Raw genomic sequence first — 26,695 nt, 5'->3', positions numbered from 1 at the left:
TCACAGGCTGCCCTTCCCCCTGACTGCTCCCCAAGAGAGAGCGAGGGCCCCTGAGGGCAGGGGCACATAGCCCTCCCCTGCTACCTGTCCTTGGCATTTATGGAAGGAGTTCCTTCCGCTTTGCCAGTGGACTCATGCTCTGCCATAGTAGGTGCTAATAGACACTCATGGTTTTAGCTACGGCAACCCGACTTCTGGGAAAAGCACTCCAAGGGCAGAGCTGTCGGGTGTTGTGTCAGGAGCGTCCCTGCCCAGCATCGACTGTCAGCCAGTACTGGCCTGTTTAGCATCCCCTCTTGTCACCCTTCCCCTCCATAGGTCACCGAGAGCCCCACTCGGGGCCAAGAAACCAGGGCCAGGGGTGGCCCCGGTCACTCTCCAAGAGACAGGTGTCTCACACCTTCTCCAGATCATCTGAGTGTGCAGCCTGGAGTGGGAGAGGGCCGGCTTTCTAAGGGGCTTTTCATCTGTGCTCAGAACAGTGTGGGACATAGAACGGGCACAGGACGTGGGTTGGCTGTGTGACCTCGGGCACATGGCCCAGCATCCCTGTGCCTGGCTTCCTCCTCAGGAATCCAAGCGCCTGCCTGGAAGGAGCCGTGGTGATTATAGAAGAAAGCAGCCAACCATGTGGCTCCAGGTCAGCTTGGGGCTGTCCTGCGTGTGGCTCTGTCCCCTGCACTCACCACAGAGCTGGCACGCAGCAGAAGCTCAGGGGGTGTCTGCCCAATCAGGGATGCCAAGCACGAGACCGTGGGCCCCCAGCTGCTCCCCAGTGCCTGTGGCTGTCCACGGGCACCCAGGAGTCTCCTTCATTCCCACTGGCCGCTGGCCGGTCAGCATTTGCGGGAGGAGGTGTGAGCTGCCCCTTAGCGCCGGACCACGCCTTTACTGTCCCAGTGGTCCTTTGGACTCCCCCGTCTGATAACAAAACCGATGGCTCATTCTTTTTTTTTTTTACAGGCAGAGTGGACAGTGAGAGAGAGACAGAGAGAAAGGTCTTCCTTTTGCTGTTGGTTCACCCTCCAATGGCCGCCGCGGTAGGCACGCTGCAGCCGGCACACCGCGCTGATCCAATGGCAGGAGCCAGGTGCTTCTCCTGGTCTCCCATGGGGTGCAGGGCCCAAGGACTTGGGCCATCCTCCACTGCACTCCCTGGCCACAGCAGAGAGCTGGCCTGGAAGAGGGGCAACCGGGACAGGATCAGTGCCCCGACCGGGACTAGAACCCGGTGTGCCGGCGCCGCAAGGTGGAGGATTAGCCTAGTGAGCCGCGGCGCCGGCCTGGGCCTGGATGGCTCATTCTATTCCCATAGTCTCCACCAGGGCACATTCTTTGCTCTTTGGCCCCCGGATGGAGAGCAGCACGCCTGAGATCAGAGCTTCTCCAAGGCCAGCGTGCACCGCCCCACTATCGCCTGGAGGGGGCCCTCTTCCGGTGTCGCTGAGTCAGCAGCTGTGGGCAGGGCCTGGTAATGAGCGCTTCTACCACTCCCAGGTGAGGCTGAGGCTGCACACTTTAGGTGGAGTCTGACTCCGCTTCACGGCAAGAACTCCCCGAGGCCAGAGGTCCACAAGGCTGGGGACTCCTGGGGACAGAGGCCATGTGTCTCCCATCACCCCAGAATCCCCGCGCAGGTGCAGCCAGGCTGATGCTTGGCTCCCTGGCCTGGCCCAGCCCAGCCCATCCCAGCGCAGCAGCACTCACTTGGAGCTGGCCCTCGAGTGGCCGAAGGACAGGTCCTTGTTGCAGGAGATGGTGGGCACGTACACCGGGTCCTGCTTGGAGGTGCAGGAGGGCGGGCGCACAGGGCACTTCTTGGTGGTCTTCTGACCGCTGCAGGTGCTGTAGAAGCTGTAGCGGTTCTGGCTGGTCTTGTGGCCCTTGCTGCCCAGTGTGCCCTTGCGCAGGGTGCCCCGGGGGTCGCAGTAGAGGTCAGGTTCGCTGCGGCTGGCCTTGATCTTCTGCATGAAGCAAATGTCGCTGCCCGCACCCGTGGTGTTGTAGCTGCCCCGGGGGTAGTGGCGGCCCCAGTTCTCCATCTGGCTGTAGGAGCTGAAGCGCCTGTTGTCAGTCTCCCGCTTGAGGGTCCCATTGTAGATCTGGCCAGGGGAGAAGGAGAGCAGCTCAGTCAGGGTTCTGGACTGGGGGGCCCTGGGGCCCTTGCCCAGCCCCCACAGCACCGGCTTAGAAGGGCACGGTGCAGGCGAGAGCATTGGGCACCAGCCCAGTGCAGGAAGGGTGTGGGAGGTCCCCAGAGCAGAGGGGCCTTCCAGCGGCCGTTGGTAGGGGAAAAGTGTGAAACTGGGACTTGAGCCTGTGTCTTCACGCCCTTGCCCTGTCACCCTGGGCCGTTCTGACCCCAGGAGCTCCAGACACAGTCAGCCTTCCTCGGGCACTGTACTCAGTGCTAGGAAACTTCTGTGAGCCCCCCGCCCCCAGGACAAGCAGGGGAACCCCACAAAGGCCAAAGAGGGACCCTGACCGTGCTTCTGCTTCTAGCGCCCCCTGTGGGCAGAGCGGGGTGCAGGGATGAGGGAGGGGGGCTGGGCAGAGGTGACATAGGGGTGCCCCTCCCTGGGCTCCTTGTGAGCCCACCTGTGGCGCGAGCCTGCCGGAAGCAGCCTGCAGAGCCGGGCCTCGGTGGGAACGTGCTGGGGAGCGCTGTCCGAGGAGCCCTGACTCTCCCAGGAGTCTGCGAGCCGGTGGGTCTGGCCTGCTGGGACTTGTTCTCGTCCTACAGGCTCAGCCCCGAAAAACGTCTCCACACAGCTGCTGAGCCTGGCCTCGCCTCTGCTGGGCTGAGCCAGGGCCAACTCCAGCAGCCCAGTGCCTGCCCGCCCCACCCTGAGTGTGTGTGTGTGTGTGTGTAAGGGAGGTAGGTCGTTAGGCAACTGGGTAATTCCCCTGCACACCAGATCGAGCCACCCAGGCCTGGGGAGAGCCTGGCCTTCAGCCGGGCCCCTTTTAGCGGGCAGGGAGACATACAGGACAGGAAGCAGCCATGGGCCAAGCGCTCAGGAGTCTGGGTGTCAAGCTACCTGTGAAATGTGGCCACACACTGCTCACCTGGGCCATTCACCCATACACCCAGCTGTGCACGCAGGCGGGCACAGTTTTCTTCCCCAACGGGGTCACACCAACCTACTTCGAAGGACACTGGTATGTGGCTGTTGGCAGGGAAACACAGGGCAAGAACCAGGCGGCGGCCAGGGAGCCGGGTAGTTCTCTGAGCACTTGGAAATAGAGTGGGCGTCTTGCAGGTTCCATGTAAAATAAGCAGTCAGCTGTCCACCGCGCCAGCCCAGGGTCACTGCCTCTCCTCCTCCCAAGGGGACCAGGGGGCACATGGCACATGGGAGGGGAAGCTGGGGGCTCCAAAAAGGCTGGCTAAGCCCCCAGCGGAAATACAACAAGGAGCTTCCTTGTTCTGGTCAGCGACACGCCCAGACCTCGGCTCAGACACCTGCTGGGGAGTCCAGACGCTGGCCTGGCCCAAACCCAGGGGAGATGCCATCATCTGATTGAGCCCCACGGGCTTTGGACTTGGCTCCCCTGAGCTGGGAAAGGCAGCAGCAGGCTGCCCTGTTCCATCTCAGCGAGGGTGGGCAGTCCAAGGGAGTGGGAGCAGCGGGGTTGGGGGGGGAGCAGAACGGCCCTGGGGAGCACAGCATTTCCCGGCCCAGCTCCCACCAGCCACACCCTAGCGGCTTCCCCTCTCCCTGGGGACCCCATCCCGGCTCCTGGCTCCTGGCTGCGCTGTCTGGGCCTGTGACTGAGGGTGGCTGTGGATGACTCTCCCATTACCACCGTCCCCCACTGTCACCGTGACAAGCAGAAGAGCCCCTTCTCAGCCAGAGCCCTCCTCCCCCAGCGCCCACGGCCTGTGACCCAGCCTAAGCCTTCAGCCTCTCAGCTGGGCATCTTGGGAATCCAGAACATTCCTCCAACTCACTTGGCGGAGATGCCATGGTGTAAGAAGACCTGGAGCACGGAACTCAGACTCGGGAGCCAGATAGCCGTGGGCAAGGCAGTGGCCTGTCGGGTGCCCTTGGACAAGCTCCCCAAGCCCAGCGTGCAAGGTTTGGGTCGTAACTGCCCCCGGTGTACGGAAGTGCTGGGAGACTCAGATGCACGAGGTTTGTGTTTGCTGAGTGGGGACGTCGTAGCCCTCTGGCTTGCACACCTGGGGCAGGGTTTCACACTGGGAGGGCTCCCGGGCCACACCTAAAGGAGCCACCAGGTGCATGAATGAACAGGAGAGGAGCTCACAGGAGTCTCGGGGTCCCAGGTGTGGTTTGCCCCACAGCTGCAGAGCAGGCCTAAGTATGCTCCTGACGGAGGAGTGCGGTCCGCCCACACGCACGCGGGGGAAGTCAGTCTTTTGATGGGATGCGAGGCGGGCATGCGGTCGGTGCCTCTTCCCGTGGGCTCCTGCGGCAGGACAATGCTGCATTGTGCAGGACGTTCAGTGCCCCTGGCCGCCAGGCCCTCACCAGCACTGCCAGGTGTGGCCGGGGTGGAAGGCGTGCACGAGAGACAGCTTTGCTGCCAACGCCAGGTCTCCCAGCCGCACCCCCACACCCAGATAGGGATCTGCTGCTGGCTTCCTCCTCTCTGAATACAAAGGACAGTGTCTCTCTCACACACACTTCCCTCAGGTGGGATGGTCCGTGTGTGAGAACATTCTAGAAGCTAGACACTCAACTGCCCTGGGAGCAGAGCTGACCGCTTGCCCTGACAGCAGGTTGGGCGGGACAGCCAGGTGGAGGCTCCAGGGTGGTGCCGTTGGGAGTCGGTGCTCGGAACCATGGTCCACGGCAGGCTGAGGAGGGCCGCCTCAGCCAGGACCCTCCCTGGTCGGGCCCTGCTCTCTACCCCCCCACCTTCCACTAATGACTTGGGTTTCCTTGTTCACCACCTTTCTGCCCCTCCCCCTTCCTTGGTGGAGGTGTGGGTTTTGACCCCACCCTGAATGGTCCCCTCTCCCATCCTGGTTCTCAGGAGGAAGCTCTCCCAGGCCACGTCCTCACAGGGCCGGCAAGGAGGGAGACGGAGCACAGGAAGGCAGCATGAGCTCGAGGTCCAGGGCCCCGAGCAGGTGAACGCGCAGCACGCCTTGTCCGAAGGGCTCCTGTTTGCCCAACACCGCGGGATACCGCGGGATACCGCGGGAACCAATCACCTGGGCAGAGGTGCTGCTCTCCATCCTCTCACCCGTCCCCCCTCCCCCCCCGCATTGCACCTGCTGCCCAGACTTTCCTCTGGCCTGCCCCAGTTTCCCAATAGGCGACTCCAGCAGCAACCACCAGCTCCCGACTCCGCCCTGGGGCGTTGTGATGCCATCACCTTGACCTTCACCAGCAAAGCATCTCCAGCCCTTCTTACTGCAGAGCCTCCTGTTGTCTGCTGCCTACAGGATGAGGGCAGCGGCCTTCCCCCCGCCCCCAGCCTCGTCTGCCCTGGCCCCACACACACCCCACCCCCTGCTTCTGCTCAGTCTCCCCCCACGGCTCCAGACATGAGGGGTGCTGGGGCTGGGATGCCGCCCCGGCACACCTGGGGGCCCATGGTCCTGCTGCTTCTCTGGTTGCTCCCAGAACTTTCTGTCTCTCTTCCACATTCTCCAGAGAAAGATGCCCTTTGCTGGGCCTAGCCTGGGGCTGGGCGCACGCAAGGGCTGTGTTCACCGTGAGAACTTGTGCTGGGGATGGAGATTCGGGCTCCTGCCAGACTCAGGGGAACCCTGGGAAGGCAGGAGGGCTCCGGGCAAGGCGAGCCCGTCTGTGAAGGCGGCACAAGCCGGGCTCAGCCTGTGACGGTCGACCTGACCTGGGTGATGGCTGCTGGGTGGTGAGCCCGGGGGGTTCTGCTACAGCTCCGGTGGGGCAGACATAAGCTGCCTGACCCTCAGGAGCAGGGTATGTGCTGGGCAGGCCGAGATGAAAAGAGTGTCTGTGTCCCCAGCTATTAGCCCATTTTGAAACGAAGCTTCTGCCAGCAAGGTGGGGCCGCCAGACCGGCTCTGCAGCGGCCACGCCCTGCTCTGCTGTGTGCTGAGTTCCCACCAGGGCCACCTGCAGCAGCACAGTCTCCCCACGCCCTTCCCACGATCACGAGCGCGCACATGTGGCTGCATGGGGTCCTGGCGCCCCTCCTGTCTGCTAAGGACTCTCCTGGGAGAGGACCTGCACTGCAAGCCCTCGAGGGCAGACCCCCCCTCCCCATTTTCCTAGCACCTGCCACGCCCACTCCGTGCCCATCCGAGGGGCTCGCCAGTAGCCTCTGGTGTCTTACGGGGTTTTGGCCGGAGCTAACCATCCCGAGACAGCAAGGTGCGCCTCTGCCGGCGGCACCCCTCTCTGGGGGTTTGGAGAATCAGGTCCTCTCCAGCAAGGGGCCCAGGGTGTGGGGAGCTCCCCCAGAGGGGCAGGGTGGCCGCTGACTCAGCAGTGTGTCAGCAGGGCAGCCAGCAGGGCCTGAGTCACCGTGGCTGAGACTTCACCAGGGAGAGCTCAGTCCCTGTCTCCCCCGGGCACGGCTCCCTCTTGAGAAGGGGGGGGGTCCCTCCCGGGGGGAGCCCCACGGCTCCGGAGCTCTCACCTCTGCCTTAAGAGCAATCTCATTCGCTCTCGGACGAGGCTGAGCCTCATCTGTGGAGGCCCCAGAGGCAGAGAGGACGGCAGCCATTGATGGCGTCACCCGTGGTGCCCACCCAGGAGACACCTCCGGGAGCCACCTGATGTCATTTCCACGGACAGTGGCTGGTGACAGCCAGCTCCCCGTGGGCTGGGAGGGGTGCAGCAGAAGTGTGACCCCTGCCAGGTGTGGGCGTGTCTTGTCCCCCGCGTTTTTCAGATGTGAAAAAAACCAAAGCTGGGATGCCCTGCCTGGGGGTCGAGACTTTCCCAGGGCTCTGGCTAAAAGCTGAAGAACAGGAAGGGGAGCACACGTGGACCACTGAGATCAGCCGTCCAGAGCGCTGGGCTGACTGGGGCCCGGGAGAGAGGGCCCCACGGGACTCCGCACGGGGGCCCCGGGGTCTGCTGGGAGGTGCTGCTTCCTCCAGCAAGGTCCCAAGTCTGGGATGAAGGAGGCATCTTGACCTCCTAGGCTTCAGGCCCCAAGTGTGTGTGCAGGTAGGAGGCAGGTCGGGCCCATAGCAGGGTCTGTACCCCGTGGCAGGTGGCACGGGCTGAGGGCTGGTGCCCTCTGCCATCTGCTTGTCTGAGCCAACACCCAGGCCAGCTCCAGCACCCAGCCCTGTCCCCACATCCTGCTCCCTGCCCAGCCACTAAACTGTGGGAGAAATAACTCCAAACTGTGTCTCTGCCTCTCCCTTCCACACCTGCGAGGTGGGCTTCCCTTAGCCTCTGACACCCTACGATAGCCTAGAACAGGGACCTACAGTTTCCTGCTTTGACATCTCTGTTTCCTGACATCTGGCAGGTGCACACCACCTGGGACGCAGGTCTCACAGGTGAGAATGGTGGAAGACCCCCCCCCCCCCCCGGCCCCGCCGTCTCTCTTCCACTGGCTCCGACAGGTCGGCACCATGCTCTGTGATCATGGCTTCTGGTTTTCAAGCCTACAGGCCAGCTGGAGGGGAAGGTGAGCAGAATCCTGATGGGCAGGTGCTTACCTGAACCCCAAGAGCTCCCTAGAGACCTGATGGTGGAGGAAGACCACTCCTTTCTATTGGATGGTCAAGAACTCATGCAAAGGGAGGGGAGGCCACTTTGCCAGGGCCGCCTCTGCTTGGGGACTGGATCTCCCCTTTCAAGGTGAGCACAGGTGCATACACGCACATGTACCCACGCACATGCACATACACACACCCACACGCCGGTTCCCATGTGCCATGTGTTCCTGTATGCAATCCCCACCTGCCCACATGGGACACCCATCCTCTGGCAGGGATGGATTCAGGTGGGAAAGGTCCGGGGACGCTCCTCGCGAGCATGCTGGAACATCTGAGCAGGTGCGGTGCTTCATGGTTTGCAAAGGACTTCCCCACTTTCATTATCTTGCTGCTCACACACACACACACACACACCTGGCAACGAGGTACACAGGTGGACAGCAGCAGCAATGACCCAGACCACGGAGGCTCGGCCAAGAGCACACAGCTAGGAAGCAGCAGGCCCGGACCCAGGACCCAGGTCTCTGCCTCTCTCCCAGTGTTGCTCGTCTATCCAAGCATGCCTGCCCTTCCTCTTCTGGCTGATTGTGGGAGCTCCTAGAGTTGCTGAAGAGAGTACGGCTGCTCAGCAGTGTGACACGGTGCTACTGCCCAGAGACGGGGGCTGGGAGGCTCTCTGTCCCAAGGGACGTCTGAGGACAGGGGACCTTGTGCCAGGACCCCTGGTCCAGCCTGGCCAGGACCACAAGAGCAAGGGTCCAAATGCAATGCTGAGCAGGCGGAGAAACGGACTCGTGCTGAGCCTGGTTCTTGCAGCCGAGCCCCGGAGTCTCCCAGGATTAGCGACATCTGACCACGGAAATGGGCCACACTGCTCCAGGCCTCTGGGATGGTCAGGAGGGAGGGCTGGGTCTTCGGCTGGCCCCGAGCACTCCCACCCTGTCCCCCCCAGCACTGTGGGGGCCCCTGGGAGCTGAGTGGGTGAATGTGGGAGTGGCTGGGGATTTCCTGTGGACCCTCCCCAGGTGGGCTCCAAAGGGCAGTGGGCAGAGCCCAGCACCTGGCAGGCCCAGACCCTGACCCTGATGGAGAGCAGCAGTCTCAGGCCGAAACATCCCCTTTCAATGCCACAGTAGAAAAGGAGGAGCAGCCAGGTGTGGGGCTGTGTTGGGGGCAGGGGCTGTACTTGGCTGCTGCCTGCCTTGGCTCTCGGCTCCCCTATCCGGCCTGCTGAACCAGCTTTGGGAAAATGACCCCGAGCCACCAGCTTCCGACTGGAATCTCCCCAAGTGCTGCACACATCGCTGCTGGCCCGGAGGTGACCTTAGGGGACTCGAGGGGACACAGGGAGTCCTCCTTTTCCATTTCAATCACAGGACCTGAGAAGACCAAGGTTGGATCCGGGATGCGTCTGTAACATTTGCCAACCTCCCTTTCCAAGCCAACCTCCTGAAACTTCCTGCATTTGGAGGTCCTGGGTAGACGAGAGCCTGTGTGTGCCGTTTTTACACTGTGAGAGTCGCTACGATTCTGCACAAACCCACAGCAGAACACAGACGACAGAGCACACGTGACTGCCTCCAGCCGCAAGGGCAGCGACGTGCCAGAGCACCTGGGGCCCCGGGCAAGGGTCGGAGGACCCGGCTCCACTCCCGGTTCTCGCCCTGCCGAGCTGTGCGGCCCTGGGCCGTCACGCCACTGAGCCTCAGTTTCCCCAACTACTGAGAGCCCCGTAGGTCCCTGACGTCTGACAGCCAGTGACTCAGCCCTTGCCGGAGTCACAAACAGCCTCCCTCACAGCCCAGCTCAGCCCCGTCTTGTCCCCTGCCCGGCCACGCCCCGGTGGGCGGGGAGGGCCGGGGTTCTGAGCCCCACAGCAACTTCACTCTCCACCTGCATGGCTGCCGCTCTCCTCCCCTCTCCCCACCCGACGGGATTTTGTTTTTCAGCTGAGTGTGCGCTCTCGGGGCAGGCAGGCCTCGGCAGAGGCATGCCAGGGCCTGGGGGGAAGCTGAGCCTCTCCCTGGCCAGGGCCGGGGAGGGCTCCTCCACCCACTCGGGATCGCGGCTGCATTTGTCTCTCTGAGCTCAGTGACAGCAGAAACCCTCCACGGACCAGCACGGGAGACCTCTCCGGGCTTTGGCCCCCGGCCCAGCTTCATGTGCCCCTGGTTCGGAGCCTGCCAGACCCCTCCTCTCCCTGCCCTTCCAGGCCCCTTCCTCCTCTGGCTCTCCACAGCCCCCACCCCTGGGCTCCTGGCTCAGCTCTGCCCAATCCATGGGTGAGGTGACGAGCAAGGCCCTGCTCTCTCCGCTCGGCTTCGAGACAGAGGGGTCATGTGGAGACGCAAGCGTGAGCCTACACTGACTCAAGGGTGATTAAACGGCTAGGCTCGCCAAGACTCACGGGAGAGCTGACTGAATAACCCAGAACCTCAGGGCTGCAGCCCAAGCCCCAGGACGCCCGGGACGCAGCCGGGGGAAGAAGGTGGAGGTCATCCGGTCCCACCCCCTCCTTTATAGACCTGGAAGCTGAGGCACAAGGCCCCGCGTGCGCGCGGCAAACTTCAGCTTTTAATCATATCCTCTCTCATCTGGTACCTGCTCTGCGCGTAGAGGGAGGACTCGAGGGTTGGCTGCTTGAGTTGGTTTGTTCTTGCAAAGCCAGGAAAAAAAGAAAAAGAAAAAGGCCCCAGTGAAACCCCACTCATTGCTTCTGGGGCAAAACAGCTCTTCCCTCTAAAGTGGCAGACTGTGCAGGATGTGTGCGGGAGAAGGGGCAGAGCAGCGGCCAACGCATCCGGAGCCTGCCTTCTCGGGAGCAGCGCCTGTCCGCCCTCTGTGGCCTCACATGTCTCTGCGGCACGGGGACGTTGTTCCCAGCCCAGCCACACTCGCTGGGGTCCCCGCGAAGTGCAGGGAGCGGGTTGATGAGCGCTGCTATTGGGTTCCGCTAAGGGAAGGTGCACACCAGGCTCCTGCTGTCCCCGAGGGCGGAATTCCTTCCTGGGCACCGGCTGGGAAGAGCCTGCTGCTGCCTGTGTCTTGGGCTGCCGGCGCCCCCACTCCTTCCCCACTCCGCAGCTGCCCTGTGGAGCCCTGGGCGATGGAGTCCCTGCCTCAACATTCTCATCACATTGCCCTGGCCTTCCTCCGCCCTCCCATGCACCCAGGACAGAGACTGTGGGCTTTTGCCTGCTCCTGGGTCTGGTGGTCCTCACCGGGGCTGGAGGGTGGGGTGCGGGCCGGTGTGCTTACTTGGCTCTGGGGGGCACTGGGAGCTCAGAGCCTTGTGGGAATTGGCTGCCGGAGGCCAGGATGCCCTGGACATCTCTGGGCCCAGCAGCCTGCGGCCAGCTGCCCTCCCTGGGGTGACAGTCAGAGAGGAGGTGGCCAGGACCACTGTTCCCTGCCTGCACCCCTGTGCAGGGGCAGCTCTGGCGGGAGCTCCTGGAGGTCCTCCTGCCTCTGTAGTCCCACGGTGCTGGCCTGGGGGGCACTCTCTGACTTCTCTGCCCTGAGAAAGAACACCAGGCAAGGATGTCAGAGCGGACAGGAGGTGGCCCAAGCACCTGTCTGGTCCTGCTGGTGGTCAGCGCCAGGCCCAGCAGACACAGGGTCCCAGTCAGAGTCCCCTGGGCAGTGACAGAACCAGTCCCCAAGACCCATGCTTCTTCCATCTCCCTGTCTGGACTCTACAGAGGTCTCTGCTGGGGGCGGGGAGGCTCCTGCAGACATTCCCAGAGGCTGAAGTGAGCCACGGGGGGCATCAGCTCAGAGGGGAGACTCCCTGAACCAGCCCCCACCCTGACAAGGCCACAGAACCTTACCACGGGGAAGGCCGAGCTGCTCTGATGGAGGGCGGCTGACCCAGGAGGGCCCAGCCCTAAGGAACGGCCCAGACACATGTGGCGGCCCTGGGCTGGGGGAACGGCAGCGTTCGAAGCTGCTACCCCCCCCCCCCCCCGCGCCAAGAGCAGGCCAGGGGCTCCTGCTGCGCTCCCCAGGGAGCGGTGCCCCAGGAGCCACCCGCCAGCTCCCGCGCCCTCCCCACCAGAAGTTCTCTGCAAGGCACATCCTGTCCCTTGTCAAGTAGGATCATCGCCTCTCCTTGTTGGGTGAGCGCCTGGGCCCCTGCTGGGACCCTCCTATCGCCCACGGCTCAGTGGGGTGAGTCAGGAGCTGGCAGCAGGGCCCCTGAGCTGGCACACACACCATCATCGCTCCCTCGTCTCCTCTCTGCCCCACCTGGCCGTTCCAAGGAGACAGGCCCAGCAGGCCTGCCCAAGGGCCCAGCTGGGAGGAACCTAGACAGTGGCATCCGGAGCTGAGAAACGGGGCTGGGGCTTTGGCCAGCAGAGCTACTCACCGTGCCTCAGTTTCCCTCTGGGAAACTAGAAGGAACGCACCCCTGTTGCAGGGGCTTACAGGCTGCAGCGTCCTGGTTTTACCTGGGGACGCACAGGTGAAAGCTGGGAGCAGGTGCTGAGGCCTTGACCGTCTGGAGGCCTGAGGTGGGGACCTGGGGAGCTGACACTGCCCGGCTCCGGGGCCACCACCACACAGGCCTTGGCTACAGTCTCTGCAGAGACTCAGAACCCAGCTCTCAAGCCACACAGAGCCCTAAATGAGTCTTCGGCTAGGACCTGGTCCAACTGCTTTGCTCCAGGATTCAGACAACCAAGGTCTCTCAGGAGGTGGAGGCCACTCTGGGTCCCTGGGCCCAGCTGCGACCGGAATGCTGGCTGCCCACTGCTGATCTGACGTGGCACACCCATAACCCTCCCACTGCCCTTCAAGAGGGGAACTTTCACCCACTTCCCAGATGGGCAGGCTGAGGCCCAGTCGGCTTTGGAACTTGCCTATGCTCACACTCAGAGGCGGGGAGGGAATCTGGACCTCAAATTGCTGGCCGAAGCCTAGACTCGCTCCCCTGCGCCAGGCTACCTCCGGGCACCGCCTGTGGCACCTGTGCAGAGGCAAGGGCGGTCTCTTTCAGCTGCTCCTAAGGCAAGGGGCTCCTCTCTGGCAGCCTCTCTGGCCCACAGCTCTGCTCTTGTGGACACACAACCAACATGGTTACGGCGCTGAAGGTGAACCGCCAGGCGGGACAGCACTGAGCTGGGAGTCCAACCCCCCTGCCCCCCCAGCAAAGCCTGATGCCGCCCCAGCCTCTCAGCTGCAGCAGAGGCTCACCCAGCAGGCCTCAGGCACAGGGTGGGCAGGGTCAGGTATCCTCAGGGCAAGGGTCTCTAGCACGTGGTCCACGTGCTCACGACAGGCTCGTCAAATACTGACATATCAAACACCTGATGTCAGACAAGTGCAACAACATGGCAAGTGGAAAACAGGGCCAGGACAAGAGCAGAAGTCCCCTCCTCGTATTCCTGGGGGTCTTCACTCTTTGGGGTGCCAGGTTGGGTGTAGTAGAGCACGGCCGAGTGATTCAATATGGTGTGGCCTGCCGCACACCTGTTGGCTGACCGTGTCCACGGGGAATCTCTTCTCCACCGCCCAGCCCAAGGCAGGAAGCTCTCCGATCCACAACCAGAGCGCACCCCACTCGACAGGAACGCTCAGGTCGTGCTTCTTGGCTTGGGAATAGGAAGCCCCTCTGAGACCGCCATCTAAGATTTCCCCGAAGGCAGAGCCGTCCCTCGTCCCTGCCCCGTGTCGGCCAGACCCATGGGACTAAAGCCCGTTTTCAGCTTGGAACCAAAGGGCTCTGCCTTCCAACGGCTTCAGCTCTCTAATCCCACCATCCTGGCCTCAGCTGACCTGGAGGAAGGCATTAATGGATTCATCCCAGGACAGCTAAGAGGGGTCTCAGAGGCTCCACTGCCCAGACCCCACCACGGCTGCAGCCTGGGTCGTCCTGCCTGGCTCCCCAGCCCAGCAGGGCAGTCCTTCCAAGAGCCTAGGCATGACCTAGGGTGACCAGCTTTAGCAAATAAAATGCAGGACATATAGTTACATTTGAGTTTCAGGCCAAAAACAAGTAATTTTTAAGAGTAGGTATTTCCCCAACAGTGCCTGTTGCTGGGAGCCCCCACCCTGACCCATTTAATGCCCACAGCCAAGCCAGTCCCCCTGGAGTCTGGGAGGGAACGATACAGTCGCTCTCCCGTTGCGCTGGCGTGCTGACATCCTGCCGGGAGAGGAGGCCTATGGGAGGAAACTATGGGATTTGGGTTCCTGGGGCTCTTGCACATCCCTAGAAACACAGACTGCAGAAACACACAAAATGGCCCTCGCTGGAGTGGGTGGAGCCTGGCAGTTGAGATGCCCACGCCCCACGTGGGAGTGCCTGGGTTCCGTTCCTGGCTCTGGCTCCTTCTCTGGCTTCCCGGCAATGTGCACCCTGGGAGGCAGCGGGTGATGGCACAAGCTGAGACCCTGCCACCCACTGGGAGAGCTGGGTGGGGTTCCTGCCTCCTGGCTCGCTGGCCTTGTTTGGCCCTGGCCTGGCCATGGCGGGCATTTGGGAAGGAGAAGGGAGCTGTCTAACTCTGACTACAAAAAGCTTAGGAGACAATGACCATCATTAAAGTGCCAATGTCTGGGGCAACGGAAAAAGAGAGAGGCGAGGAGTGAGGAGGTCAGGGCCGGGCTCTCGGCTGCTCAGCTGTGCGACCTCGGTGAGTGATCTCTATCTCTGGGCCCGAGGTTCCGAGGTGTTAAACATGGACCTCGCTGGGACTCGACTACCTGGTGAGTCTGGTTCTGAGAGGGGGAAGAGCAGGGCCCAGCCTGCTCTGTCTGTGTCTGTGAGGTCAGACGGTGGGGCTGTACAGCCTCTCGGTGGGGCCGTACACCGCCCCAGCCTCGGCCCCTCCCTCCTACAGACCACCTCTGTGCAGGAGGAGGAGCCGAAGCAGCCAGTGGACCCAGACCGAGTTCCTGGCTTCCGATGTTGGTCCAGCCCAGTCCTGACTACAGTGGGCATTTGGGGAATGAACTAGTGCATGGGAGCCCAGGTCCTGACGAGGAAGGCAGGAAAATGGCCTTCCACTGAGGCCTCTGAGCTGACCTGGGAGCACCTGCAACAGTGGCTGCATGGCATGGGGATCCCGCCTGCCATGCGTCCTGGCCTCTGGGCTGCCCTAGCTCAACTTCAAGTTCGCTGAGGGCCGGGGCAGTCCTTCTGCACGGGAGTGCGCTGACATCAGAGCCTAGTTGGCCACGCCCTTCCCCATGCTCCGCCTTCCGTGGGGAAACCCCACCCCCAACCCCGGGCCCCTGCAGCTGCCCTGCTGCCTGGGATCTGACCCCATTTGGCTTTGCCCAGGCTCAGTCTCTGGTTCTGGGCTCTCCACTCCCTACCGCCACCCCGGCCCCCTCCCTCTGCCAGTTCCCCATGTGTGCCCAGCGCTTCCCGGTTCCCATCGCCTCTCCTGAACCGAGAGGAGCCGGGACGTGCCTCGGCAGCTGCCCGCCGTGAGTCACGTCTGCAGGAGGGCTGGGCCTGGGTGAGGCGAGGAAACCGAGTCTCCCCAGCCAGGCCAGCGAAGCTAACAAGGCAGCGGGGGGGGGGGGGGGGGGAGTGACCTCACCAGGAGCACGGTGCGGGGAGGTGGGGGCTAAAAATTGCTTTTAGAAACAACTCCTTCCAAAGAACTCCTTGACAGCTCTTAGTCTATAGATCACTTCCTGCTGGGTAACACCTCACCGTGGATGCCACCTGCCATCATTCCCACTTAGAAGAGAAAACCAATGCCCAGAGAGGCTAAGGTTCGTCCCAAGTCATGGAGCCAGGATGGACCCCAGGGCTCCCAAGCTGTGATAAGGGCAGGGATGAAGGACCCTAACATCAGGCCAGCGTGACTGTCCACCGTGACTGCTGGCCAGGGCCCCACCTTTCCTGGCTGTCACCTGGTCCCTGCACTCAGCGTCACTCGGACAGCTGCTCTAAGTCTGTCTGGTCCCGGCCCTTTGTGCCAAAGCGCTTTCCCGTCTGTGCCTGCCATGCCGGCTCACGCGGCTCAGGCAGGCGTCTGCTGAACGGAGGTATAAGTTGGCATCAAGAATCCAAAAGGCAGAAGCGCCAGCAAGCCCCACTTCGTTCTTGCCTTTCGTCTCCAACCTGGAACACGGGAGGCAGACGCAGCCTCCAAGAGTAACCCCAACAAGAACTTAGGAGGAAAGGAATCAGGCCAATGACGCAAGAACCCCCACCCTGTCCCCTGCCCAGGACCCCAGGCCGTCCACACTTAGGAGTGACACCGAAAACCATGCTGCTGTTCCCGGAGCCCTAGGGAGAGCGAGCCCGACTGCCCTCGGAGACGCAACCTAAGTCCCCTCGCACAGCCTTGCAATGGCTTCATGGAGAATGGCACAGGTTAATGTGGAAATCAGAAAACACACACTGACGACACAGCATCTGGAGCCTGGGAGAAACCTCGGGTGCCACCCAACCCCATCCCCGACTTCAGAAGAGAACGGCTGGGCCACAGGGCCCTGGCTGCAGTGCTTGGCCTGGCGTGGGGCTCGGGGGCCGCCCGTTGGCTGGGTGAGACCACCCAGAAAGAGGAGTCAGGATTCAAGGACCTAGAACAATCTCCACCCATGCTACTTGAAAAGAAGTCTTCAGAATGACCTAATCAGGTTTCTGGCCTGCCCATTAGTTCACTTGATCCTGACAATAATCCAACAAAGTCGACTTTGTTATATCCCTTCCACACGGGAGGAAGTGAGGGTGGGGGGGTGAAGCCAGTTGCCTAGAATGGCACGCCTGGTGAGTGGCAAAGCCACTCAGGGAAAATCTGCCTGAACTTCAGACCCCAGCATGCGGCCGACCACGCGAGAGCCCCAGCAGTGGACATGTCTTCCTGCCCTCGGGACTCCCGGCCCCCAGCACACACTGAAGGCAGAAGACCCCTCAGGCTGACCACACACGGACCTCAAGGATTCAAGATCCTCTTAATCCATGATCAAGTCAGATGTACTGGGAAATGCACATTTTTTTTTTTTTTTGGACAGGCAGAGTGGATAGTGAGAGAGAGAGACAGAGAGAAAGGTCTTCCTTTTTGCTGTTGGTTCACCCTCCAATGGCTGCTGCGGCCGGCACATCTCTCTGATCTGAAGCCAGGAGCCAGGTGCTTCTCCTGGTCTCCCATGCAGGTGCAGGGCCCAAGCACTTGGGCCATCCTCCACTGCACTCCCAGGTCATAGCAGAGAGCTGGCCTGGAAGAGGGGCAACCGGGATAGAATCCGGCGCCCCAACCAGGACTAGAACCCGATGTGCCGGTGCCACAAGGCAGAGGATTAGCCTGTTAAGCCACGGCGCCGGCCCACATTTTTAATACCCTGTTTTTTATGCTTTTCCTAAAATGTTCTCACTTGAGACTAGAAATATCCCATCAGCCCAAATGCAAGGCCGTACGAGCAGCCCCACCCTGTGAAATGATGGCCAAGCAACAGCCTCCGTCCGAGGCCTTGGGCCTCAGTTCGGGCACCAAAGCCTGCGCCACTCTTTGTAGAAACCGGAGTGGGTTTTCTGCACCGTAAACCTGAAACCCACCCCACAAACATCCCAGGACTTTCAGAAGGGAAGCTGCTCCTTACCGGATAGCCCCACGAGCCATTTCCTGCCTGGAACTTGGAGAAGTAGCTGCTCCGACTGGTGGTGCCGTAGTTGTTGTAATTGTCGGCCAGGCCGTCGTACATGGAACCTGTAGGGCAAAGGCATGGGGTGAGCACAGGGGTGACCATGAGCTTCACCCGGCCCTCCTCCCCAGGGCACACCTCTGCCTCCAGGTCCACCAAGTCCATGGCGGGGACCAGCCGTGAAGCCCTGGAGGAAGACGGTGCAGGGTACGTCGCCTGCTGGCCCTCGCTAGCTCTCTCCCTGGCCTCCCCAGCTAGGGACACTGCAGACGGCTTCAGGCCCAGCTCTGAGAGCCTTGGCCGGACCCTTCCTGGGAGCCTCGTGGCTCCCCAGCGGTGGACACCTACTGGGCAGGAGGTGGCCGGCTGGGACGTGGAGCAGCGCCGTTCCAGTCCAGGGAATCACCACTCCGTACTCCACAAGCATCAGTTTCCCACTCCGGGAAGGTAGGCTGTATCTTGACATGGCAGGCACGGAGGTCAGCGCCCCAGAGCAGCGAGGGCCGACTCCAGTCTGATTCCTGTCTGGGTCCTGGATTTGGAGGGAAGCCCGGCCCCCGCCGGTGACCAGTGCCTTCCGCCCCTTCCTTCATGCCTGGCTGGAGAGGAGGAGGAGCGGCCATAACCTCAAAGGCCGGGTGAGGGTTAATGAATGTTTTCAGAGTGTGTGGACACCCGCAAATGACAGGCTCCGAGCCAGGGTACAGTGTCATTAGGCGTAAAGAGGCTTTGAACCGTAGAGAGTAGAACTGGATTTAGGGCTCCCGGGGAGGCAGGAGCCTCCCCCTCCGCTCCCTTTCACTGGATGGAGGGACCCTGTGGGACAGCCGCAGCTCCACACAAGCTGTCCCTGACACACGGCCAACAGGGATGAGCTCACGGTTTGGCTACATCGCCTCCCTTGCTGAACCTGCCTCCCCTCTTGAGCCACAACCAGTCAATCTCCCTCCTCTTTCAAGGCCAAGCTCAACACCTCACCCCCTCTAGGAAGTCTTTGCTGACCAGCCCTGCCCCGGGCGATGTCCGCTCCAGAATGCTCACTGTCCTGCTGACTGGCCCCATCCCACCCCTCGAGCTCCACCAGTGGCTAGCCCCCACGTGGAGGCCAGGGAGCGGGGCTTGCCCCTCCCTCTTGTGCTGTGGGATCCAGGGGGAGCCCCCGAGAGGGGCATGCACACCTTTTGTCTAAAGCCCTTAAGAGAGCCTGTCTGGGAGGCAGAGGGCTTCATAGTGATCTCACCTGGCTAAGTTAGCGCCTCCCCCTCTACCACGCCCCCTGAGGCTCCCAGGGCTCTCTGGGAGACATGGGAGTCGCAGAGGGGCAGCATCCCTGCCTGGGGTCATCTCCTCTGCCTTGAAGCCCCCTCTCCCAGGCAGGACAAGTGGACGCCAGGGCTGTCGGGCCGTGGCAGACGCAAGGTGCCCTGGGAGCCTGGAGGTGCTGACCTGGGTCCTGGCTGTGGCACTGGGGCAAGCTGCGTGCTGTCTCTGGGCCTCAGCTCCCTCTTTTGTAACAAGTGGAGCCTGGTCTCTGCAGCCACCCGGCCTCTCCCCAGCTCTCCGGATGGCATTCAGAGCGGCCCAACTCCTCTTCTCCTAAGATAGGGCTTAGCTTTCAAGAAGGAAGGGCAGATGTCAGAGGCTACACCACCCTCCTTTGCTGCCTGCCCTGGGACCCTTCCAGAAGCTTCCATCCCTGAGAGCCCCAGGCCCAGGCCTGACTCCTGCGGGGACCCTGCCTTACTCCGCCCCCCCCCTGGAGTGCCCTTGCCTTGTTCCTTTGGAGAGGAGGGCTTTCTCCTTCCAGGAGGAGACTGGAAGGGGCTGCGCCAGGCGCACCCACAGTCAGGACCCTGGGTGTCGGCCAGGGCTGGACCGCCTCCCCTCCATCCAGCCACTCTGCCTCCCCTTCCAGGCCTTGGCAGGCCAGATACACTTGGCTCTCGCCTCAGGAGCTGGTAGTTTTCACCCAAGGGCAGGTGTGGGTCAGCCAGCTGCTTCCGAATGGAAAATCCAGGGTGGTGACAGACAGAGAGCTCCAGGGAGCCGCGGGAGGCTCCCTGCTCCTCAAAGGCATCCCTGCCGGCTCCCAGCCCTGGGATTGGGAATCCATGGGCATGGCCATGACGTCACTCCTCTCTGCACCATCACAGGGAGAGCCGCCCCCACCACGACTCTGCACCTGCTGCCTTCCTGACATCCACCCTTCACCATGGGAACGTGGGGGACTCTGCTGTGGAGTCTGGGTGCCCTATGGTTCCCCAGAGCCAGGCCCCAGGTCCCGGAGGTGAGTCTGGTAAAGACAGGTATGGGCTGTAACTTTCACTCCTGGTTGGGCCAAAGCATCTGGACCCTCCCAGGCAGTTCCTGAAGGCAGCCCCTAAGATCCTTCTGCATGCGGGAGCCTGCTTGGCTCTCTGTGAGAGTGAGGCTGCCATCACTCCAGCCAGCGCCGGCTGCCTTGGGCAGAGGTGGCCAGGGAAGGGAGCAGTCCAGAGAGGTCACACACCTGAAGTCCCCCTTGCAGGGGCGCAGGTGCAGGTGAACAGTGTCTTGGGAGCACCGCTCCGAATAAGAAGCCGTCTCCCCTTTCCTGACCCTGCAGTGTCTGACTGGCAATGCCCTCTGAAAGTCAAGTTCAACAGCAAGCACGGGGGCTTCGCAGCGAGGTGGCGTGTGCCCATCTGGCCTCTGGACTTTTCTAGAACTCACTTCCAGGAAGCCTTTCCTGATCGACAGCACCTGGCCCCATCTCCACCTCCCACCTGTCCCGGTCTCCACCACCGTGCACTTCCCTGAGCAGGTGTCACATCTCTTCCCTCCCTGGGATCCAAGGCACAGGGCACAGCCCCGGCTGGGAGGGCCCTGTGGTCAACCAGCCCTTCTGCCCTGCCCGGGCCTTGTCGTGAAAGTGCTCTCATGTCTGGTGCCCAGGGGCTCAGTGTCCCCATTTTATGCCAGCTGGGTCTAAGGTCCTTGAAGTCCACTCAGCCAGGCCCTCCTCCGCCCACAGAGGGCCCTGGTGGGCAGGACAAGGAAGGGGCTGTGTGTGGCTGCAGACACCAAGGCTGCTTCCTTGGGGAGGGTCCTTGGTTCCAGAGGTGGAAGGGAGGTGATCCTAGCTGGGCCCAGGGACCCACCACTACGCTCCCAGCCAGGCCTCCACCATGAACACAAAGATGGCGGCTTCTCAGTGGAGCTGGCCGCCGGCCCGTCTTCTGTGTCATCCTCGGGAGGCGTCTGCCCCTCGCTGAGCACAAAGGTCAAAGGGCAAATATCTCCATGCCTCTATGACACGCAGGCAATGCAAGCTGCTCTGTGCACACGGCTTTTCTCATTTTCTGCCCGCGTTTCTGGGTGGGAAACCATCCCTGGAACTCGGTCCCAGGGTGGGCCTCATCCCTGTGGGCCGCTTCCTCTCGCTGCCCCCGGCAACGGACCGGCTAACTCTCTGCCATGTCCCAGGGCGGCCCCGGCTCTCTCACCCACAAACCCTTGGGAAATGGAGGCGGCTCCTGCTGGAGGGGCTGTGGAATGCTCTCTCCAGCGGGGGCTGACTCATCCCCTTCCACCTCCAAGCTTTCAAGCTGGCCACACCCACTGCACCTGAAGCTTTCTTTCTCCTCTGCTCAGCCCAGCCCACCCCCAGCAGGCCCGGCCCGCACAGGGATCTGCTTCTCTCAAAGCGGCCCCGCCCGGCCCGGAGCACCCCACGCCCTCCGACACCACCATGTCAGCACTCCGCGCTGTGGGCTTTCCTGGGCGGCTTGGGCGTTGTCCAGGGTGCGGCTGCCGCACTTTGTGTGTGCCAGCCCGCCTCTGTGCCCTCCTCCCCGAAAGCAAAAGCAGGCCTGGGTCTCCCCCTGGCAGGCCGGGGCTCCCCAAAGCAAAGGGGCTTCCACTTCCACTGGACACCACCTCACCTCCCTCCCAACACCAGGTTCCACAGACACGGGCCTGCCTACGTGACCCACAGGCTGCCCCCAGGGGCCAGAGGGGGAGTCCCACACCCGCCACTGCCCTCCCCTCCCAGTCCGTCTCCCTGGCTGGCCAGAGGACCTGGCACCCCGCAGGCCCTGGGGCCCCACCTCTTGCTGAAGCTGTCTTCCGCGAAGCTGGCGCCTCTTCCAGCTTCTTCTACACTTGAACCAAGCCCACCTGTCTCTCAGCATGAAAAAACCCAAGGAAGGAAGCCATTATCTTTCCACCACAATCTTTCACTCCCTGGAATCATTGCCACCCCTGGTGCCCAGGCCCAGGCCTGGAATATTGGGAAGCTCAGCGTCATACGGGAGACACTTCTAACACGACGTCCCGGAGAGCATCCGAGAGCTGGCGGCAGTGGGCCGTGTCCTGGCCGCGGGGAGCCCCATGCCTGTGCAAGCAGGCGAGGAGGGCAAGGAGTACAGAACAGCCTCACGGGCACTTGTGTGGTTCTTGGCCCTCTGCTGGGTACGCAAACAGAGCAGAGCAGCCGGGGCGCTCGCCGGGCCCTGCCGCCGCCCCACCGTGCTCTCTGATCTGGGCCCAGCTGCTACCAAACCTGAGGTTTAGTTGGAATGCGGGAGCTAGGCCAGACAGGGCTGGCACGGGGGCAGGGCATGGGTCCAGTGGGCAGGGGCTGGAATGGAGGTCAGCCGGCCACCTGGCTGGTGTCCAGGGTAAAAACCTGTCACCAGCTACTACATTAAGTGTCCATCTATGCATGTGTGTGTGTTGTTCCCAGGCATTCTCATTTTTTAAAATTCTCAGGGAAGTCCACGTGGAGCCGCATCAAAGAGTGGGCGAGAACTGGTCATATGGGTTGAGCTGCCTGCCTGAGGCTCAGCCTGGTGGGCTTCCTGGGGCGGGGGCAGGGGCGGGGGCTCTGCAGCAAGCGGCAGGAAAGAATTACAGGCCTGTTTCCAGAGAGTGCTGTTGTCTCGGCACTTGAGAGATGGTCTCCCATGGGGTGCAGGGCCCAAGCACTTGGGCCATCCTCCACTGCCTTCCCGGGCCACAGCAGAGAGCTGGCCTGGAAGAGGGGCAACCGGGACAGAATCCGACGCCCTGACTGGGACTAGAACCCGGTGTGCCGGCGCCGCAAGGCGGAGGATTAGCTTGTTGAGCCACGGCGCCGGCTAAGAGATGATTTTAATCCAGCCTCTCACAGCGGCAGAGATGCAGAGAGAGGTAGGGCCTTGTCCAACACCTTGGTCTGAGGGGACGCCCCTGCCCCAGCGCAAGCTGCAAGGTAGGACACGCACGTATGCATGGGTGTGTCTGTGTGTGTACACCTGTGTGTGTAGGTGTGTGCATTCATGTGGTGTGAGGGTTGTGTGTGTAAATAAATGTACACATTTGCATGTGTGCTGTGTGTACATGCATCCATGAGTACTGTATGCCTCCAGTGCTTCTCATGAGGCTGTCCGACATCCTGCTATGTTACTTAGTTCCAACATCACAGACCTTCCAGGGTCACAGCCCAGCACAGGGCACTTGCCTGGTTCTGCTACGGACCATTTGGTGCGTAGGGAGAGGAATCTGTGTTTACAAAGTCTCTGCCTACGAGCTGAGCAAGGGAGCGGATCCGGAGAGAAGCCCCTAGGATACTCAGCATTTTTGCATGTGTTGCAACAGGCCGACAGAAATTCCAGCTGAAACCCCAGCTTCACGCCAAGATGCGTTGTAAAGAGATGGGATGTGCTCCTCGCAAGCCTAGCTTGGCTCGGCTCTGCGGTGGAGACCTCCTGCCCCTGCCCGTGCCCCCAGCCGTGCCTGCTCAGGGCCTACGGGCAGGAAGAGTGAGCAGAACCAAGACAGCCCCACGCACAGGCACGAAGCCCCCAAAGGCGGGGGCTCGGACTTTGGCTCCCTCACTGCGCGTCCTGCCCCCAGGAGGACCTGAACAGGCCCAGCGATGGAGAAGGTGGGGCAGGCACCTGCCCTGGCCCAGTGTCACCCCAACCCGTATTTCTGATCAGAGGGAAGAAGAGGCTTGGCAAGATTGGAGAAGGAAGGAGACAAGCTTCTGGCTGCAGAGAGGCGGCGAGACAGCGGCCAGGCCGAGCGCGCTGGCAGTGCTGGGAGCGTCCTGTGAGGACAGGGGACGTGAGGAGTGGAGCTCTGTGCTGGGAACTGGGAGTGTGAGATGTGCTCATGGGGCAGGGCAGGTGTGAGGGGCTGGGGTGGGGGAGATGGGCTGAGCGTTAGGAAGAGATTCCCGGATGTGAGAGATCAGGAAGACCTGCAAGGTGGGGAAGCGTCACCTTTCGGGCCGGGTGAGCAGTGTACTGCACCCCCCAGGGCTCCTGGAGGGCTTTTCCCACCCTCAGGGAGACCACGTGTGCCCGCAAAGACTTCTGCCTGTGGCCACGTCCCCCTCGGCTTCCTCTGGCTTCCCACACAGTCACCTGGCTGCACACTGGGGCACCCTGAAAACATAGGGCAGTTAAGGTGGTGGGCAGGTCCACAGCAGGCCTCTGAGGGCCCCTGCCCCCTCCCCGGGACTTGGGGAGCAGCCTGGGAGGGGTGGAGGGCAGATGGGCCTTTGGGAGCCAGGCTGTTTCCACTTGGGTCCGTCCAGCCTGCAGGGCTCAGATCCCTTCTGCTGACAGCAAAGAGCGAGCCCCGGCAGCCAAGGTCAGAGGAAAGGCACTCGGACACCGGGAACATGGGGACGGGCACCTGTGCGTGGGGCCAGGCTTCTTAATTAAGGGGGCCCTGGGTAGGATTCAGGGGGCCCAAGAGGGTCAAAGACTCCAGAGAAGCCAGCTCCTTACTTTTGGAGGAGACCGAAGGAGCATCCGCGTTTTTCTGGGGGACCCAGGAAAGGGCCCAGGGCGTGACCCTTCCCCGGCTGCCAACGCCTCCCTCGCAGGAACCCAGCAGGCTGACGGCCGCAGAAAGCAAGAGCGAGAGGGGTCAGAGTGAGTGGAGATGGCCACGGAGCAAGCAGGGAGGCTTGGGCGTTTCTGATGGGGAGGACAGAGAAATCTGATGAAAACAAAGCCAGATAAACCAGAAACACCAGCTCCAAGCGACCGAACCGCCTCTTCCAGCTCGGGTGCCGCTGTGGAAACTGACACCCCTTGGGAACCTCCCCAGAGGCTGCAGGTAAGGGACACACAGCGACATCCACAGTCCTTGGACAGCTTCTGGAAGGGCAGGCATCAGAGTCAACCCAGGGATCCAGGCCCCATCAGATGGACGTCACCCTCAAAGACCAAGGACAGAACAGCAACAGCCCGGCCTGGCCCGAGACGTCCGGCCAGCATCCCCACGGTGGGCAGAAGACAGAACATCCGGGGCACCCGGAGCAGATTTGGGACTTTCCTGGCGCTGTGAGCCAGGAGCTCAGGCTGCCGTGGAGTGGGAAGAGTGGGAATGGGTGGGCAGGTCTCACATAGGGGGCAGCAGGTGAGACTGAGCTATGCCCCCTACTGTAGCCAGACCTGCTTCCCACAGAGGCTCGTCAGCAACTGTCAAGACAGGAAATCAAAGGAGAGGAGCCCGGAGCCCTGGCAGGGGCAACGGTAAAGGGCACCCAGCAGCCAGGCCTCCAGGTCTGGGGGTGGGAGATCTGCCTCCTGCTTCTCTCAGCTGGGCCCAGGGGCAGCTCAGGAATGGAGGCAGAGGCCGAGGGAGTGGAGCTGCCGGGTGTGTGGCTGTGCCTGCCTGCGTGTGTGTGTGTATGTGTGTGCGTGTGAGCGTGTGTGGCGGGGAGAACGGGCAGGGGTCTGTCTCCTTTGCCTCCTCCTCTGACTGTCCACTGCCCCTCCCTGTCTGCTAGTCATGGTTGACCTGTTCTGGTTCACTAAGGGTAGAGTCTTTGTTAACATTTGAAAATTGGTAAAATTAAAAAGTGGAAGAAACAAGTGTCCGCATTGGGGCCTGCTGCCTTGCGTGCAGTTCTTGCAGGAAGTGTCTGGCCGAAACACTCCCGGCAAATGCCCCTGTTGGGATTGCCCCTCAGTTTCAGGGGTCCTAAGACTTTCTCCAAGCCTCCCCCACCGGGAGACCATGTCACCCACAGAGGCGGGCACTCTGATTGTTAAAGTGCCATGGTCGGCTCAGCCCAGGTCTCCGTGGACCTGGAGGGACCCCCTCCCAGCCGCCCTCGCTTCTCGCTCTCCCCCATGAGCCTGTGGCTCTCCTGAAGCCGAGTGCTGCAGGGAGAATCTGTGGGAAGGGGGGTTCTGCCTTAGCTGTTGGGGAGCCCCTTGCCCTGGCTCACTGCAAGGCAGCCTTGCCTCTTCCCAGCGGGAGGTCCCGCGACTCATCCCTGCTCCTGGTGCCACCTCCGATCCCCTCTTGCTCTCTCCTGAGTCCACACTCAGGCCTCGGTGACCCCCTCACCCCGCCCAGCTCAGCCCGAGCTTCCGACGCAGGCGGCCCAGGACAGGTTCAGGGGCGCATCCAGAGCCTGGGAACTCCTGAGGTGCCGGTGGTACACAGCCCTCAGGGAGCCGAGTGCCCTCTCCCCAGCCGTGTGGATCCAGGGTTCCAGCCCCAGACTCTCAGCCTCCGGCCGGCGGGCGGGAGACACGTTCCCAGCGCGGTCCCCGGCGAGCCACCTAGCCGCGCCCACTAGTGCGCGGTAGAGCTCCCGCCGCGCCCCGCCGCGCCCCCGGTCCCCACGGCTGGGGATGCGCTGCTCGCGCGCGGGGCCGACAGCCCTGGGACTCCGCGACCCCTCGGTGGCCGCGGGCCGCACGGGCGCCGGGCCTTACCTCGGTTGGAGTGGCTCAGGGTGGACGACTGGGAAGACTTGGACTTCTGCCGCTTGACCGTCATCATCACCTGCTCCTGCACGCGCTGCCGGCCCGACGTGCCGGTCTTCATCTTCTGGTCGGACGGCAGGGCCAGCGTGGAGTTGTCCTGGTCCTGGAAGCACTCGTACGCCAGGGCGGTCTTGAGCGGCGAGTGGTTCATGGTGGCGGGAGGCGCGGGCCGGGCCGGGCGGGCAGAGAGGCGCAGGAGGGCGTGCGGCGCAGCAGGCGGCGGGAGCGTGCTCTTCTGGCTCTCAGCGGCTCCCTATGGCCATAGAGTGCGCGGTCTGCTTGAGGCTCCCGGCAGCTGCTCCTGGCGCCTCTACCCCCGGCTCGTCCCTCTGTGGCACTGGCGAGGCCCGCCCTCCGCCAGACAGGATATACCACCTCCAGCCTGCACCTCCCACTCGCCGGCTGCGCGCCGCCGCGCGCCTCGGACGCCCGCCGCAGGGCGCTGCCGCTGCCGGCCCAGCGCTCTTGGGGGCAGGGCTGCCAGTCCCCAGTGCGGGCCGCGGCGCGCTGCCGGCCGTTCCGCCTTTCCCTTCTTGCCCCACGATGGCAGAAAGCCCCAGGAGACGCCCCTAGTTCTGCCTCTGCGGGCCCTTGGAGCAAGCGCACCAAGGAGCCGGGGAGACCTGTCTTTCGGATGTCTTTCTTGACCAGGCCCAGCGGAGGGGTCAGGTGCAGCTCCCTTCGC

The 26,695-nt window shown here is 62.5% G+C and overlaps 1 protein-coding gene across 1 annotated transcript in view; it reads right to left on the bottom strand.

The window, feature by feature from the left end:
• Positions 1-26,332, bottom strand: part of PKP1 (plakophilin 1) — a 39,094-nt gene extending 12,762 nt beyond the window's left edge. Inside the window, exons 1-3 of the mRNA XM_062211576.1 lie at positions 25,960-26,332; positions 17,207-17,313; positions 1,708-2,102 (exon numbers count right to left, since the gene is read on the bottom strand). Coding sequence (XP_062067560.1) covers positions 1,708-2,102; positions 17,207-17,313; positions 25,960-26,161 — 704 coding nt within the window. The 5' untranslated portion in view covers positions 26,162-26,332. The remainder of the gene's footprint in view (positions 1-1,707; positions 2,103-17,206; positions 17,314-25,959) is intronic.
• Positions 26,333-26,695: the final 363 nt, after the last annotated feature.

Source organism: Lepus europaeus, chromosome 14 (assembly GCF_033115175.1).
Source record: "Lepus europaeus isolate LE1 chromosome 14, mLepTim1.pri, whole genome shotgun sequence".
Taxonomy (NCBI): Eukaryota; Metazoa; Chordata; class Mammalia; order Lagomorpha; family Leporidae; genus Lepus; species Lepus europaeus.
This window is presented reverse-complemented; position numbering and strand designations above follow the sequence as displayed.